The sequence below is a fragment of the Lissotriton helveticus genome, chromosome 7, assembly GCF_964261635.1.
Source record: "Lissotriton helveticus chromosome 7, aLisHel1.1, whole genome shotgun sequence".
Classification (NCBI taxonomy): Eukaryota; Metazoa; Chordata; class Amphibia; order Caudata; family Salamandridae; genus Lissotriton; species Lissotriton helveticus.
The window spans coordinates 1264251460-1264268542 of NC_136068.1; the positions used below are offsets into that span (position 1 = coordinate 1264251460).

The window sequence follows — 17083 nt, forward strand, 5'->3', positions numbered from 1 at the left end:
TCTCGCCACAGAGTGACTCGCAAAATCTAATCACATAGTGACTGGGCGAGCATTACACAGTATTTGTAAGCCCGTAAATGCGTGCTGGGTCGACCAATATGGGAGGATTGTCTCGGCGTCACATCGCTATAAACCGTGCTGCCTGGGGCTTTAGCCCATATAGGTACTCCCGTACATAGAGTAGATAAGGGTGTTCATACAAGAGGACCACGAATCTCCCCCACTCCTTTATACGACAAACTATAGAGACACCTATATACGATACAGGGCAAGTTGCCAGACATACACAATCAATCTTGAAGTAGTCAAGGATAGCTGTTACTTGTATATGCTGGACCAAACTAGTAGTTAGTGTATTGCCCTTATATTTTTCAGATAATTGGTACACTACGACCTAGAAAGACTGGCTGACACACATTTGGAGGAAATAAATAGAGAAACTGATCCACTCCAGCCCCTAATACACATAATAATGGTAAGTCCTGAGCAATGGATAACTATATATTATCTGGCCCAAAATCTCTTCTATTGCCAAATATATGTGATTCAAGCTTGTTATTCTCCCATAGGACACATGATATAATTTTTCTCCTTTTCGCCGAGAGGATATGTGAAACTTAGATGCCTGATTTACCCTAACAAGATCTTATAGATAGTGCCTTCAGCCCTCCAGTGTAAGTAAGGGTGGCTGCCAGGATTACATGCACTTTAACATTATGTAAAATAGTTGCATGTCTTACAGACAGTTTTGCTCCTTTTCAGATACTTACCTAAAATGACGTCCCAGCCATCTGTTGTAACAGGACACCTCATGATCTCGCACTAAGATGTACTCCTTGACTTCTCTATCATGTACCCACAATGTAGGTTTCTATATAAAGATTATTGACGCTATGGTGATGGTTGGACTATCCTACACACATATCTATATTTTTTTCATTTCTTTGACTTGACTGAAACTTGTGAAAGAGAGCTTCACTAATCTTCACTACTATTCACAGTGGCTACTCTTTTTATTTTCTTAAATTTAGTTTCTCTAATGAAGGAAATGTCCTGGGTTGTTAACTGTTATTTAGCAAGCACAGAATTAATTCTTATATGTGACATATATTAGCGTGAATTCCAGTGTACAGCACAGTAAAAACGGAATATTTTGTATCTATGTTGTTTCAGATATTTAGACTCCCCACTTTTCTTTGTGGATATTGTTATTTTCCTTCGGCCCTGATGAAGGTGATATAAATACCGTGTCACCGAAACGTACGTAGGCCACTTCTGCACATCTGAGAGATACATCATAAGAAAAAACAACTAAAAGAAAGTTTCTGACAACTAAGAGGATGAACTGATGTCCCTCATATGAATTTAGCCCAGTTCAGATCAGATGTGCTTTTCTTCTGTTTTTTTCCTCTTTCCTTTGAAAAATTGTTGTGTGTGAGTTAGTGTGTGTGTGTGTGTGTGAATAGTCTGACTGATAAGGTAGCGTGCATGAGAGTATGATTTGTGATTATAGCTTTATTATGTTTTTTTGTGTTTGTGGGGACCTCTAATTTTTGTCATTTACAAAAAAATATTGTGATACTTGATTTTATAAAAAACAATCATGTATACTGAATAATGAAAAATTAACTGTTCTTTTTTATGTACTAAAAAAAGAGATAAAAAGAGTTTTATATACTAAAAAGATGAAAAATATTTTTGAACAAAATAAATCAAAACTACTTGAAAACCATAACTAATGGCGCTATTGTATTTGTGTTGTACACATAATGGATTATAACAGAGTGTTAGACCTGTCTGATTTTTTTGCGTAGTCCCTCCAATTTATTATTTATTTTGTCCCCTTTTTGCCCCTCATGCCTTTATTAATTTTTGTGTTCACTAGCTTTTTCAAGGGGATAGGTGTTCTTTCACCCTCATAGTTTTTTACCTCAGGCCTAGAGGCCTTTCCTGATAGGAAAATAGTTGGAGTCACAAAATGGTGGCTACCAACTGTCCCAACTGACAAACCTAGAATCTGTCCCATAGGATAGAGTAGGGCATTCCAGAACCTTCTGGTCCCTTCTGGACCTCTGAGGGTCAGCCTATAAAAGGCGGCATGCTGGTCAGCCATTTTGTCTTACTAGAGAGAGTCAGCTAGAGGACAGGCTGTAGCTGAAGGTGGGGGTAGGATAGTCAAAGCGTTGACCTATTGATTCACCACCCTTCCTCCCTTGGGTTATTTGTCCTGACCCTGCTGCTTTGGATGGCTGGAGACCCTGGGCGCCTGACCAACCCCTAGTCTAGAAATACAGGGGTGTGAAAAGGAGAAGGAGACTGCAGCGCTGCGGAGCGCAGTCCTCTGCCCAGTAGAGGGACTTTAGAGAGACTAATGCTGAGAGTTGTCCAGTAGAGGAGGGGTTAATCTTGGTGCCCCCCCCCCCTTGTTCAGCTCGTCAATCGAATTATGTCTCCGGTTGCCGTGGCTTCCCCCTAGTAACAAAATCCCACAGAGTGTCATCTCTTACTTGCTGTGGCCGATTTCTGGCTGTGGAGAGGAGCCAGCGCTGAGGGAGCGGAAGCGAGGTGAGGCTGAACCGGTCTACCCCCGACCCAGCGCGTGGTGAGCAGCGCAGGAGCGGAGCTGTGGCCACCGGTACCGTGGAGAGGGGAGAGGTGAAGCGAGGAAGTCGCTTATTGCAGGAGCAGCCCTGTGTGTTTTTCCCCGGTCCCGGAGTGAGAGGAGCGGAAGGGGAGGCGCCGTCAGTAGAGCGCGATCTCCGCTGAGGAGACACTGCACCCCTGCGCATGACCGGTGGAGCCGACGGGCTCTGAGAGGAGGAGTCGGCCGGAAACGAGGGCACGGTATAGAGCGGCTCCTGTCAGCGGAGGCGCGCCCTGCCTGCACCAGCCCAGAGAGCGAGTGGCTGAGGAGGCGGAAAGACTTCAATCGTCCTTGGGAAGAGGGGAATTGGCATTACCGCTTCTCCCCGCGCCAGCACCGAGTTGAGCAGCTGGCTGGGCGGGAAGTAGCGGACTCGACAGCTGCCGGCTGGGACCTCTAAAGAGCCGTCTGTCAGCCCAGATACCTGAAGACTCGGGCAGTACAGCCCCCACAAGACAGTAAGGAGTGAGTGGGTGAAGGGGAAAACTGAGCACTCCCAGGGATTAATCACCTTGTGAGTTAGAGGAGTGGGGTTCAAGAAAAGGTCTTCCCCTTCTGGGGAAAATTAGTTCTAGTGCATATGAAAAGTGCCCTGGCTCACTGTTCGTTTTTCCTTCCACTGTGTTCCATGAGGTGGGGAGTAGCTTGATGGCGCAAACCTAAACAATTGCCAGTCCAGGGAAAAGAAGCCACTTAATCAGAACCTGTGAGTAAAAGCAACTGCCAATGTGGTGTTGAGAGTACCTTTGGTCTAAGGAAAATTATAAGATCCTCATAGAAGTTACTGGTGAAAACATAGAACTTGTGTATTTCCTACACTTCTCGCTGGGTGTGCACCCTCTTTGTGGTTAAAGGTACAGAGGGGGGGGTAAAGGTATAAGCACTTCAGAGAAGTCAAAGTCAGTAAAGTTTGGAGTCTAATGTAATGTAATGTACTGTTGATGCTGGGTGATGATATGATTTAGCAGCTTTAAAAGTATTATTATTATTTTCAAGACAAACTGTAATGTACTAAACTGTGATTTCTAAAAGATAAAAGAGCAAATACTATTTTTATAAACAAGCTCGTATTTTTCCAACATTGGTGTAGCGTCCTTTTTGAGTGAAATTGCGTTAATTTATTGCTGGGTGGTTTGCAACCTTTACACATGTGCCTCTAATGATTGTGTCTTACCCTAGGCCAGGCTACCCTAGGTGACCTGACAAAGTTTGGTTCCAACACAGAGCAATTGCCTGATTTAAATCTATTGGGTTTGACAAGAGGTTGTTTCTAGTTACAGTTTTCCTCTCTTTCCCCCTCCTCTTGAACCCTAAAGTAACCAGGGGGTGCCTTAGCTTTACAGCTATTTTCCCCTGCTACCATTGTAAATTTGAAAAAATAAGTAGTCCACAACTGCCACAGATGAAGGACCAGAACCATCTTCTACCCCTTGTCTAAAACTGCAATAGAATCTCTGCAGTTTAGAAAGCTGACTTCTTCTAAGTGAGACTGAAGACGAATTATAATTGTTCTTTCCAGGAGATCAGTTGTAGTGCAAGAAGTAAACTGGTCTAAATCTTGCTATACTGGATGGGTTCCTCCAGGACGTTATCTGTAGAAGAGGCGGAACCAGGATTCTTTTTTAATTTGTATGTCTCGGCTAGAAACGCGCAAAGCGCGTTCTCGCCAGAGAACTATAGTCGGCGTCTCAGAACGACGAAGGGAGACAAGACCTGGCTGTGCGCAGCGTTTCCCCATAGGATAACATTGTGGGCGTGGCCAGGTCTTGTCTCCACAGCATGGCATGGCAGACCGGATCGCGTCGAGCGCCTCTCTGGAATGCAGGGGGAGTCTGCAGAGGGGCGCGCGGCGCTGATAACAGCACTGTCTTGTTTTTTCAATTATTGTGGCCAGACAGGGCCACGATAACTGAAAGCATATGTGCGCGTGCACCACGTGTTTACAATAGCGATCGCGAAAGTGCCTGCCTTCGGGTGATGCTTGTTACTTTTACAGTTTTTCTTTACAGTTTGAAATTCATGCAGATTTTTTTTCCCTTTGCAATGTTATATTTTGCGACAAAAAGCCACAAGTCATGATGTACACGCAAACGAGAGAAACCGTAAAACATTGGTATGTTTAGTAGGTATACCTCTCGACATTGTTTTGTTGTAAGCCAGGATTCGAGAAGCGCAGGGGCGCATTTTACCGCAAGAGACTGTCGAAGTTTTCGGTTGCACATTCCCGCAAACGTCTGTAACAGGAGCTCAATAACAAACAGTTGGCAAAGTTTCCATTCCCTGTCGGGAGCAATTGCTGCTACTCTCCATTCTCGGGCGACATGACTTGTAATTATTAGCTTGCTTGTTTAAATAAGAGACAGCAAACAAGACAATAAGTCACTAATTAATCTTTCTACACGCTAATCATTTTTATCTCAGTAAAATAACGAATTTGCGAACATGGGCCACGTTTAAGTAACATTTTTAGACGAAATAGTTACACAGCCATATTTGGTGAGGGCAATAAGAGTAACCCAAGTCGGTAAACAATTGCGAAGTTTGATTTAAGTCGCAGCTCTTTGTTCCAACTCTGAGACGGACATCCACAGTGAGGACAACGTGCATATACTTGCAGCCGTAAAACGGAAATGTCAACGTTTTTGACTAAAACACGAACACATAAAATGTGGACTAAACGGACACTTTGAGAAAAGCTTCAAGTCTGGTAGAAAATAAGCCAAAGAACTCAAACGGACCCCCCTGCAATTCCACCCAAGGTAAGAGGTAATTACCTGCCTCAGGCCCAGTAAGAACGGCATTCTCCATTCTCACGCCCGGCGATACACGCTTTGAACAATAAAGTCCTTCCAACAATATCTCCACCCATCTGGTCTGGACTAGCTGTCCGCAGTGCAATTTAATCCAAGCCCCTCAGCCATGGCAGAGAACGTTCAGTAAACTTTGGGGAGAGGAGCTGGCCAAACGGCTAAGGCGCTCGACCTCGGACCTGGTGATCTGGGTTCGAGTCTCGGTAACGACGCCAAAACCTCCTGTGATTCTGGGCAAATCACTTCCTCCCCCCCACCCACCCACCCACGCCCAATCTCACCCACAGTAACATGCTCTGCTTGCCGAGGGGAAAATAACATCACCCAGCACGGCAAGTTCCAAGCAGGCAGCTGCTGATTAATAACTAAAAAGAGCCGCTGTGCATGGCCCTTAACAACTTGAGACCGAGCATGGACCTGTAAACATTATTCTGATCTTTGCTTGTGTCCGATCCCATGAAACAGCCACAGCTCGACCCCACCATACACAGCCACAGCCCCCTCATCTGGAACGGCGTTAACTTTTCATCCCCCCCGATCCCCCACCCTCCTTCCACCCCCCCTCACGCCAGCATCGGACTGGCCTTCGTAGTGTGTTGGGGTATACCAGCGTGGGGCACTATACACTTCTTGAGAACTGTGTTCTTCTGTACAGCGCATAGACGCACGTAGTGCCCCACCACAGGTACCAACAACCAGGAAAACAAGCATTTGCAATGCAACAGGTGTTGCATTATTAAAGTTTGAGCTATTGGCATTGCTAAATAATGCAACACCAATAGCTTTTGTTGCAGTTGGTGTTGCAATATTTAGCAATGCCAATAGCTCAAACTTAATTAACCCGAGACCTATTGCATTGCAAATGCTTGTTATTAGTTGTGAGGGTGCCATTGTTAATGAAAGGCTGCAGTGTGGATAAATGAACTGCCTAAAGCAGAACCAGAGGATTTACTTCAACTTATCAAACTTGAAATCTTCGGTCAGTGGTTGAAAGTTGGTATATTGAAAAAAAGAAAAACAAAGGCCAGAAAAATCGAGCTTTGTTCACAACATATCTGTTATACTTTGTTAGGTGTTGACGTTGAGCATTCTCTAGTGGAATCTGATGACAAAGGAAGGACAGAGGAAAAACAGAGAGTGAATGGAGCGGACGGTAAGAACAAGAAATTGGGGAAAGGCAAACAGCAAGGAAGGATGGAAAACGAAAATCGGGGGGTGGGGGGGGAACGACAAATGGTGAGAGGGATACGTGAGTGAAGGAGCTGCTTATAAACACAGGTACACCCCTGTTCATCTGGCCACTAAGAATGAATGGTGCTGCAAATGTTCTGGCAAGGAAAGCCCGGGAGGAAAGCAGGTGACTGGTGTTTCCTGGTGTTTAACAACATGCTAAAGGGGGGGGTAGTACCTCATGCTGGCTTATTTCCCTTGTGATACATCAATCTAGATTTAGAATCTAGACTTAGAATGAAGTGACAATGGAGATTCCTACAGGAAGTGGAAAATATAGTGGAATTTGTTTCACAACTGGGATAGTAAGGTGAAGGAATTACTATTGGTGATCTCTCAGTGTCAGACTGTCAGAGTATCCTCTGACTGTCAGTGACACCAGGGCCCAAGCTGTCTCTCTGCCCCTTCACTCTTCAAACTTGCCAACTTCGAAAACATTCTTACCATGGAACAGTGTGGGACCTTGGAAGGGCAGGATCTAAAGTGTGGTGGGGTCATTGATAAGTGGGTCATTGATAGGTAGGGCCTTGAGCCTATAACTTCCTCATCAACAGTAGCTAAAGCAAGGCTCAGAGCCCAGTACTACCTAAACAAGTTATTCTACTTTCATTCAAAAACAAATGACAGAGGCTTCTGACTCTGCCACCAAGGTCCTGGGGAGGTTGTAAAACCATTAATGGATGTTGACAGAGTAGAGCCTCTACAAAGTAGCTGGAACCCCGTTCCTTGCAGCAGTTTCCAACTAACCTTCTCCACACCTTACTAGTAGGCTCTTCACTTGGAGACCATGGGAAATGAACCAATATCACGTGACACATGGTGGCAGGCATGCCTGACTCTTGACAGATAGATACACTAGGAAAGGATCAAAGTCTCAGCTCATGCATATTCTATCTGTAGTGCATAGAATACAACAAGCTAGAAAAGTACAACCCTGGCTCACAGATATGAAACTTGATGGGTTTGAACCCCAACTTTCACTGAATGCCAAGTCATTTGGACTCACCCTGCACACTAACCACATGCCTGTTGTGGCCTGCTGGATATGTTCTAGTGTCTCAGCAGGCACTTGTTTTACCAGCCACTCCCTCGCGGGCTGAACACACTTGCACCCCACACAGGCGTCACAAGTGATGTGAGCCTGACAATAAAAGGGCATGAGTGCACATGCTTGTAAACAATTAACCAGTATACGTCATGTGTCTGTGTCACTCACATTAGTAGCATGTGGGCTCAGGGCCTACAACGCCAAAGGAACACATTGCCAAAAATACAGAGGTGGCCTGGTACCAGTTCTTCCTTTTAAACAAAGTAAAACTGTTTTCTTCTAGTCTTTGGAACTGCTGATCATGCCCTCATACTCTTGCATCTTGAAGATGGCACAGCCCTGCTCCGTGGCCTCCCAGACTCCACATTGGCACCCTATAAGGGCATCCTACATGCCATAGCAAGTTTCATCCAGGAACTGGATAAATATGCTCAAATCACTCCCCAACCTGAATGAACTCTGTTGATTGACTCAATAGCAGCTGCATTATTTACAAAGCCATCACAACCAGAAACCCAGTTTACCTTGAAGACAAACGCACCACCTGTGAAGGCTCTCCACACACCCACAGTCAGATTACAGCCAGACTGAAGACTAAGAAGTGTATAAAAAGAAAAACAAAGCAGCGGGCCTTTTCCATCAATGCTCCCAATACCTGGAACAACATCAGTGTATCTATCAGAACAACCGCAACGCTGCTCCAATTTAGGATATAGTTTAAGATTCACCTTTTTAACGTACACTGCAGCACAAAGAAGAATAAGTACACTTTGCTCCAAGAACCAGCCAATTCTACGATTACTCGTTGACCGTATTCCTGCCTTTGAACCTGTGCAGCGATCCGATGCCTTTTGGCTAAGTTTGCACTCTTAAAAATACCATATACCTACTGTAACTCTGATCTGTGCCTAACTGCCCCAGCTTGTGATACTGACAGTGAGCTGCACTGTACATTTGCATTTTTTTCTATTTGAATCTCTTCCCTGTGTGACTTTACAACTTGTACATTTGCATTTTTTTCCCTGTTTGTATCTTTTATGTAACTCATGTAATCCTAAATCCTTATGTATCGGAACTGGTTCTTTTGTAAAGCGCTCTGACACCTCCGGGTAATGTTCGCGCTATAGAAAATCGCATTAAAATAAATAAATAAATAGGATTTGTGCTCCTAATGCGCGTTGTCTGTTGTACTGTCACCTTTCTGGCATCAGCACTTTAGTAATGTGTGCAGATATTTTAAGGACCTTATAAAACATTTGATTCTTATTTCTAAAATGTATATCTATTTACACCGGCATTAGTGCCGTGCTTTAACTCGGGATACTAAGTGTCATGCAAGCCATGCAAATGTGTTGGATCAGCCTCCAAGTACACACCTTACTTCATCCTTCGCAGGCACGCACCGGACTGAAACGCTTACCCTTACTCACCGACTCCCTGCGTTTATGCTTGCCAGTTGCTAGTTGATCGCTGTGCACTCGCTTCCTCCGATTCGATTATTCCCGCGAGCGGCGCGCCCTCGTGACGTCACTGAGAAAGCGCCAGCCCGGCAGCAATGGCGGCTTCCTTGAGTGTACTGTGTCGTGGGCTGGGGAGTGGTGGCTACAGCGGTGAGTTCTGACTGAGATTGTATGCACAGGGATAAGGGGTTGCGTAGGTGTTGGTAGTGTACACTTGTGTGGATAGTGGTCTCCTGTGATCCTTACGTGTGGGGAGGCAGTGCTGTCTGCAGAGGGCAAACAGGAGGGTGGGGGTTACGCCACAGTGACATTCAACTAAGAATGGGATTTTGAAAATGGGATTATGTCGTAGAGGCAGCAGGATACGAGGTGATTCTGAGATTTGTAGTGGAAGGCATTTGTCAGGTTCTATCGCACAAAACTCTGGTTCCAGGTCCAGCATTGTTTTAGATGTCATGCCAAGCTCTGTGTAGCATCTAGGGTTCAAGTACAGGCATCGGCATACCTGCTGACTTGCAAAACAAGCATTTGCAATGCAATCGGTCTCGCCTTTGGGACCTTATATGTATTTAGCTATGCAGTACATTAGCCTGAGACAATTTCTATGGACTGTAATCTAGAGAATGCTAAAGAGATTCTGGTATTTTACTGACCTGACCTCTGCTGGTCGTTTTCTATCAAGAAAGTTAAATAGAAGCAGTTGCCAGAAAAAAAAAGAAAGTCTTATATGTATTTAGCTATGCAGCACATTAGCCTGGGTGCTAAAACATCTACTGTTCTTTAACATGGAGGGAAAGTAAGCACCAGATATGGGAACACATGGAGAGAAATATTGCCTTTCAGCGGTAAATGGCATAGTCCAAAGCTATGTTTTTAATATAAAATCAGGATCTTTGGTGGTCATATTTCTGAAAATACAAGATTTGAAAAATATATTATCCCCAGGTGCTCGTGGAAGACAATTTCTATGGACTGTAAACTAGAGAATGCTAAAGTGTTTCTAGTATTTTGCTGACCTCTGCTGGTCGTTTTCTATCAAGACAGTTAACTAGAGGCAGATGAACAGAAAAAAAAGTCCCTAAGTGGAAGCAGACAAGTCCTAGGGCAGATCTTCAGAGCCCACATAGTACATACACATATAAGTATATAATAAGTATATACTAAAGTATATACAAGAGGTATCGAATGCTCAACCTAGAAACTTTACTGTGTGAGGAGAGGGCGGGGCCTGGTACCGCACTCTCCTCCTCACCAAGCCCCCGCACCCCTCCCCCAAAAAACACAAAGGGACCTTGTAGGCTGGTGCCGATGTCCTGAGGTGTTTTCACTCCTTTTAATGGACATTGGCTGCATACAATCTGCGACAATGAGCTGGGAATCCACTGTTTACAGTGGTTTTCAATGTCTTTTCCTTGCCGCCATGTGATTTCGGCTCCTCACCGGGTGACCGTGTGAAGGGAGCTGAACTTGTGTGACATACGGTGGGTGACGCCCTGTGAGTTGGCAGGTATGCATCGGCCCCACTGACTCTAGTTGCTGTTTTGTCTCCAATGTTGTTCCAGACCTTGGCTGTAATATTTGGTTCCAAGTGCCACAGGCTCTATTCAGGGCTGTAGCTATGCTCTCCTTTGCAGGTACTGGATGTATGTTTTTTCAAAAATTTAATTTGCAAACAATGTATACACAAATTACATTTTTGTGCACTATAATATGTTTCGCTTGACCTTTCCTTACAAAAAATTCTCCTTGCCTTATTTCAACATTTATCTAGTCAGGTACTTAGTTTATGCATCAATAAAACACATTTAAAAAACGTAAATACACATTTTACTTATTTGCAATTTCATATAGAGTGAAAAAGACCGATGGACTTATCTGAGCACCTTACACAGGAATAGTTGCTACTGTATACAAGGTTATAAAGTATAACAATTTTCACAGATAAATCAAAGCTCACATCACTAAAAGTGTCCACAGGATGAATACCGCTATCCAAAGCTGAATATTGACAAGACCAAAATCATGATCTTCGAGAAGAGCACTCCACCATGGGACTCCACCTGGTGGACAACAGAGCTAGGACAGACACCCACCCACCCAAGCTAGGATCGACACCTTCCATACTCTGAAGATGCTGAGAAATATTTTCGAATGGTTCCCAATTAGCACCCGAAAAACCGTCATGCAGGCCCTTGTCACAAGCAAGCTGGAGTCCAGAATAGCTCTCAGCTCCCATGTTACACTCTCATCACACCATTCCTGAAATGGCTCCACGGCCTCTCCTTACACAAACCAGTACAATTCAAACTCCTCACCCACACTTTCAAGGCACTACGTAACATTGTCCCAGCACACATCAACAATCTCATCTGTTTTATAAAACCTTCAACACACCTCAGCTTGTCCGGACTCTTATGCCCATCTCACTCATATTAAAAACCAGATCCGGCAGTCAAGCTTTCTCCTACATCGCTTCTAAAGCGTGGAATGACCTGCCACTAATCATAAGAGCTTACTCCTCACTTCTTGAATTCATCCAGAAGCTGAAGACCTGGCTTTTCGTGTAGCAACAGTAAGCCCTAGGTTAGGCTAGACTCACTCCTGCTTAGTGCTAGTATACCCTTCTGAGTGATAGTGCCTCTACAAATCTGCAATAACACAAGCTTAATCTATTCCATTCTCATTTGTTTAATACAGGTAATTTGAAAGAAAATGTATCGTCACCTCCTGAGTTTGACTAAGTAGCTATGCAGTTACCAAATGTTAAAAATATTTTACTTTTTGAGAAAGAGGTGATTGGTTCACAGGACCATAGGGACTTGCTTTTGTATTAAAGGTGGTAAGGAATTGGAACAGTTTAAAATGGGAAGTAAATCCTAAACTATCTCAGAGTGGTTAGGGACACATCTTGGAGTAAATGTGCCATTCACGCAAAATATTTACTGCTAATACCTGTTGTTCAATTGATTTTATTGACGGAAAGCTGTCCAAGAAAGTTTTCAAGGATAGGGAATTGTTTCAGCATAAGAGTTGATTGCTGTCTCTGCTCCAGTCAAGTCCATAGTCTTTCCAGGTTTTGAATTCAGTTACTCCGTTTATAATGTGTGTTTTTTTAGCATAAATCTGGATCACGTTTGGTCCATCATTCTTTCTCTGTGCATCCTGTTGTTCTTGACTTATCATTTAACAGTTGCCCGTGAATATTGTTGACAAGATATCCCACAGGATGCTAAATTAACTGGGACACAATAAATACATCAGGGAAGTGATAGGGTAACCATGGAATTACAGACATGCCTTCCCAGCCCCCTTCCAATTTTTTTAAGCAGGGACTGTTTTTTGTGTTCACTCGTTCAATTATTGGCACAGATAGCTAAGAATTATGAAAGTGGCCTAGCCCCTGTGGGCTGCTAGGACTCTGACATGCAACCACTAATGAAGAGCTATTCATTTTAATCATGTCAAAAATGGCAATTTAAGCAATTAGATTCATTATACATTCATTTTTGCATTAACATGAATACTTTACAATACAATAGTTGCTTTTGACAATAAGAAACCATAATACATTTCAGTTCATGACCCAATGCATTTCGGAACTGAAAGTTCCTTTGTCAGGGGTTCTGTCAACAAAAAGAAAGAAATAAAGGGAACGTTTATATCAGAATACCTTGTTTGAATCTTTCAACACGAGTGCGGTTCTCACACACATTAATTTTATCACTTACTTCTGCCAAAGTGAAAACCAGCTCCACCATTTACAAAAATGTCCTTTGAATCTATCGCGAAAATAACGGACAACCGTGCATCCACAAAAGTATACACAGCTGATGAAGCAACGGAAATTTACAAACTAATAAAGGAAACCAAAACGTTTGATGCCCAAAGTGGATCTATTGCTCAGCAACTACGCCAACTAGAATACCTCACAAGACGTGAACTCAACCAACGCCTACATGCCTCTACTTTAATTCAATACCACCGTGTAAAAAGAATTCCACGCGGTTTGAGCCTAGCTATACGACCAATGCTTTTCAGACTTAATAACAACCAGCAATTTATGGAGAAATGGTATCGCATACTTAATAAGTGCTCTTTAGATTTAATTTTACTACTCATTGAAGAACTCTCAAAACGATAAATGAACTTGAAGAGGAAATCTACAATGTCAAACAAGAGCTATCCACTAGAATGGAAGCGGAACCATGGGATACATTTTTAGAAGATCTAAATATTCGCCTTGATAAATATGGTAAAGAACTACAAGAAACAAAACTTTGTAAATTCAAAAGAGATACGATAGATTACAAGTTGAATGAAGCATATACGTGGGCCGAAGTTTACGCCCAAAGGAGATACAGCGGTAAAAAAATACAACCGGCCTCATCAGACGAAAGTGTAATCTCAGACAGTGATACAAATATCTCTAGACAACCTGCCAGTCAGATATCAAGCTTCAAACCGACTGATAAAACAAGTGCAACAGGCAGTGATGTAACATCTATCCCATCTTCCTCTTCTTTTTTAGAAAAGGAGGGAACATTAAGCAGACCACCGGACCAAGTTGCTTCGAAACAACTCGAAAAAAGACAAGACGAGGAAAAGGAAAAAGAAAAAGAAAACAAAAAGAAAGGTTTGAGAAGCCAAGGGAAAATCTCATAGTCCATATTTCCAAACAACATCTCACACAATTTGTAGAAAATCTCTTGAACAAAGGCACTACATTTGTAAGCACTTATCATACTACAGAATTGGAAACAGAGATATCCTTCTACAAATTCATGAGTGTTACGTATGAAAAATTTCTTTTCCATAATGAATCCAACTGATTCCAATGATGATTCTACCATCCAATTAAAAAACAAGAGCACGTTTATCGCTCCAATTTCACATAAAAGTCTACACACTTTTGAAATTCTAGTTAAGACTGATTTACATAAGATCAAATACAAAAGAAATCTCAAAAACCTCTCCCGACCAGAGTTTAGTGTTCTTCAAACATAAGCCAGAAATGATGCAATCGTAATACAGAAGGCAGACAAAGGTGGAAGTCTTGTAGTGATTGACGCAGATTTTTACTATGCAAAAAGTACAGAGCATGTAATGGACCACAACATTTACACACAACTTGACAGGGACCCCACTAATGACATCTCTGATTCCCTAAGTACAATTTTGGATCAAGCAGAAAAATTTGACTGGATCAATACTACTACCAAGCGTTATCTTTGGCAAGCTTACCCAAAAAGACCAAGAATGTATTTTCTCCCAAAAATACATAAGAATATGGAGAATCCTCCATTCAGACCAATTGTGTCTGGATGCGAGTCTATCTTTGAGAATTTGGGGAGATTCATTGATGCTCACCTACAGTCATTCATTCAACGCTGGCCAAGCTATTTAGAGGACACATCTGACTTCCTGAGAAATCTCATGACCATTAATCTGAACCCGGCTGATAACTTGACTCTTTGCACCATAGATGTGGTTGCACTTTATACATCTATCCCTCATGCCTCAGGATTAGAAGCAATAGAGTGGGTACTGCTACAAGATGACAAGCCTGAAACATTGAAGTGTCTGATCATTCAACTGCTAGAATTCTGCTTGTAAAACAGTTATTTTATGTGGCAAGATGATTTTTTTCTTCAACTTAATGGCACTGCAATGGGCTTTCCAGGAGCCTGTGTATACGCTAACATATTCATGGCCAAATTCGAAAACGATTACATCATGGCGGACCAGACATGGCGAGAAGGATTGATTTACTACAAAAGATATATCGATGATATATTTTTAATTTGGAAAAATACACAAATATCTTTAACTAACAACATCCAAAGCCTCAACAAGATTGATCCTAGAATCCAATTCACTCACCATATAGACAAACACACAATATCATTTCTAGACGTCATGATTACTCTAAAAGATCATCAAATCCACACCAGTGTTTACAAGAAACCGACGGATAAAAATCCAGCACTATTACATGAGAGTTTTCACCCAACAAGTTTAATTAACAATTTACCGATTTCCCAATTCATGAGAATTAAACGAATCTCTTCAGATCAAATTTCTTGTAATAAAGCACTCAAGGAACAAAAACAAAGATATATGACACGAGGGTATCCTCAAAAACAACTGGATTTGCAAATCGCAAAAGTGAATGGAATGTCAAGAGTAAATCTTCTTCAAAAGAAAATAAAGAAACCCAACAACAGGATGGTCTTTGTTTTGAAATAGTCTTCAGCATCACGGGACATTAAAAGAATCATTTTAAAAAGATGGGATATCTTGGAAACAGAAAGCAACTTTGGATCCTTATTCAAAGAGAAACCTTTATTTGCATACAAACGAGCACAAAATCTGAAAGAACTCCTGTCTAAGCGAACCAAACAACCAACAGAAATCTTGTTTAAAGGCACAAAGTAATGTTGGAATTGCAAGAACTGCAACAATGTTATTACTGGCAACATCCTTTTCCACCCTAGGCCGGAGAGAACATCAGCTTAAGACACACAATAAAATTGCGACTCAGAACATTTGGTCTATATGATAAAATGTCCCTGCTGACTTTTGTATATAGGCAAGACAGAGAGGAAAATGAAAATTAGATTGTTTGAACATAAAAGCAGGATTCGAAATAAAAGCACCACGTCTCCACTTGCTTTACATTGGATTGAACATCGCCACACAATCGCGCAGCTGAAATTCCAAATTATAGAACAAGTCCTGAAGAAACCTGGCTTCGACAACCCGAAAATTCTTCTCAAACGGGAAGTATTTTGGATTAAAAAATCGCAAACTTTGGCACCTTTGGGACTTAATGACAAATTGGATATGGCATGTTTTATATAACCAATAAACACCACACTAGTGAAATTGAGACACACCACTTTAATGCATCGTAACATACAGATATCACATATGTCTTCGTGAAATAATTAATGTAGTAGGACATTAGAATACTCAGCTATTTGATCTTTTAGTTTTCAAGGAATGTACTTCAAAATGTTACTTAGTTGACTCCACCACTAATTCATAATGTCAGTTGGGACATAAGTCTTTTTTTATGTGATTTTCTTTATGTGATCCTTTAAAAACAAGACACAACTTCAGATGAATTCCACAGAGACCAACAAATAATTAGGAATTCTCCTTGCGAAAATCATTTGCGAGTTCGGTTTTAGCTTAGTGTTTAAAAACATCGGAAATAGCAATGTTTTCATGTCACATTTCAATCTTGTCTTTATGTCTATCAGGCATCACTATTCTTTTTAGGTCTCGCCTGTCGATGCGCATGCGCATCGAGCAAGCGAGACTATAGGGGCTCATCGACTCTTTATCTAACTTGCAAGGAATCGTGGCGATTCCTTGCAGTGCCCGTGACTTTTAAGCTCAATGCGCATGTGCATTGAGCTTAAAAGCGCGTGCACAGCCGCCCGCATTCCTCCGACACCTTTGAAGTGAAGCTTAGCTTCACTTCAAAGGCCCGGCTTCTTCACACCCACATGCCGCTCTGCCCCGCTCCGCCCCCTCCCCTGAGTCATCCTGCCTGCCCCTTCCCGCCGTGTCGCATTTCTCCTCCCCCCTCCCCTCTCTTCCCTCCGTCTTGTTTATTTTACCCGCTCTGGCCCCTCGCATTTCTCCTCCCCCCTCCCCTCTCTTCCCTCCGTCTTGTTTCGCATGTACCCCCTCCTTTATCCCAATCCCTCTCAGCAGTTTCCCTTTTAGCAGCTCTCGTCTTTACTCGCACCCGCCTCCCACACCGCGGACGCTTCCATCTCGCGTGCACCTACTCCCTTCTTCCATTTCCTTTTAGCAGTTTTATTTCCACCAGCTCCCCTGTCTTTACTTGCACCCGCCTCCCACACAGCGGACGCTACCA

General features: G+C 42.7%; 2 protein-coding genes across 4 annotated transcripts in view; one reads left to right on the plus strand and one right to left on the minus strand.

Annotated features, from left to right (window-relative positions):
• Positions 1 to 9282, minus strand: part of EME1 (essential meiotic structure-specific endonuclease 1) — a 97909-nt gene extending 88627 nt beyond the window's left edge. The window contains exon 1 of one of the 3 annotated variants that reach the window (XM_078654460.1): positions 9163 to 9282. The gene's annotated coding sequence lies outside the window, so the exon portion shown is untranslated. Of the gene's footprint in view, positions 1 to 9108 lie in introns of all 3 variants that reach the window. The other 2 variants (XM_078654459.1, XM_078654461.1) reach the window with 2 other exon arrangements.
• Positions 9201 to 17083, plus strand: part of MRPL27 (mitochondrial ribosomal protein L27) — a 43276-nt gene continuing 35393 nt past the window's right edge. Inside the window, exon 1 of the mRNA XM_078654464.1 lies at positions 9201 to 9342. Coding sequence (XP_078510590.1) covers positions 9288 to 9342 — 55 coding nt within the window. The 5' untranslated portion in view covers positions 9201 to 9287. The remainder of the gene's footprint in view (positions 9343 to 17083) is intronic.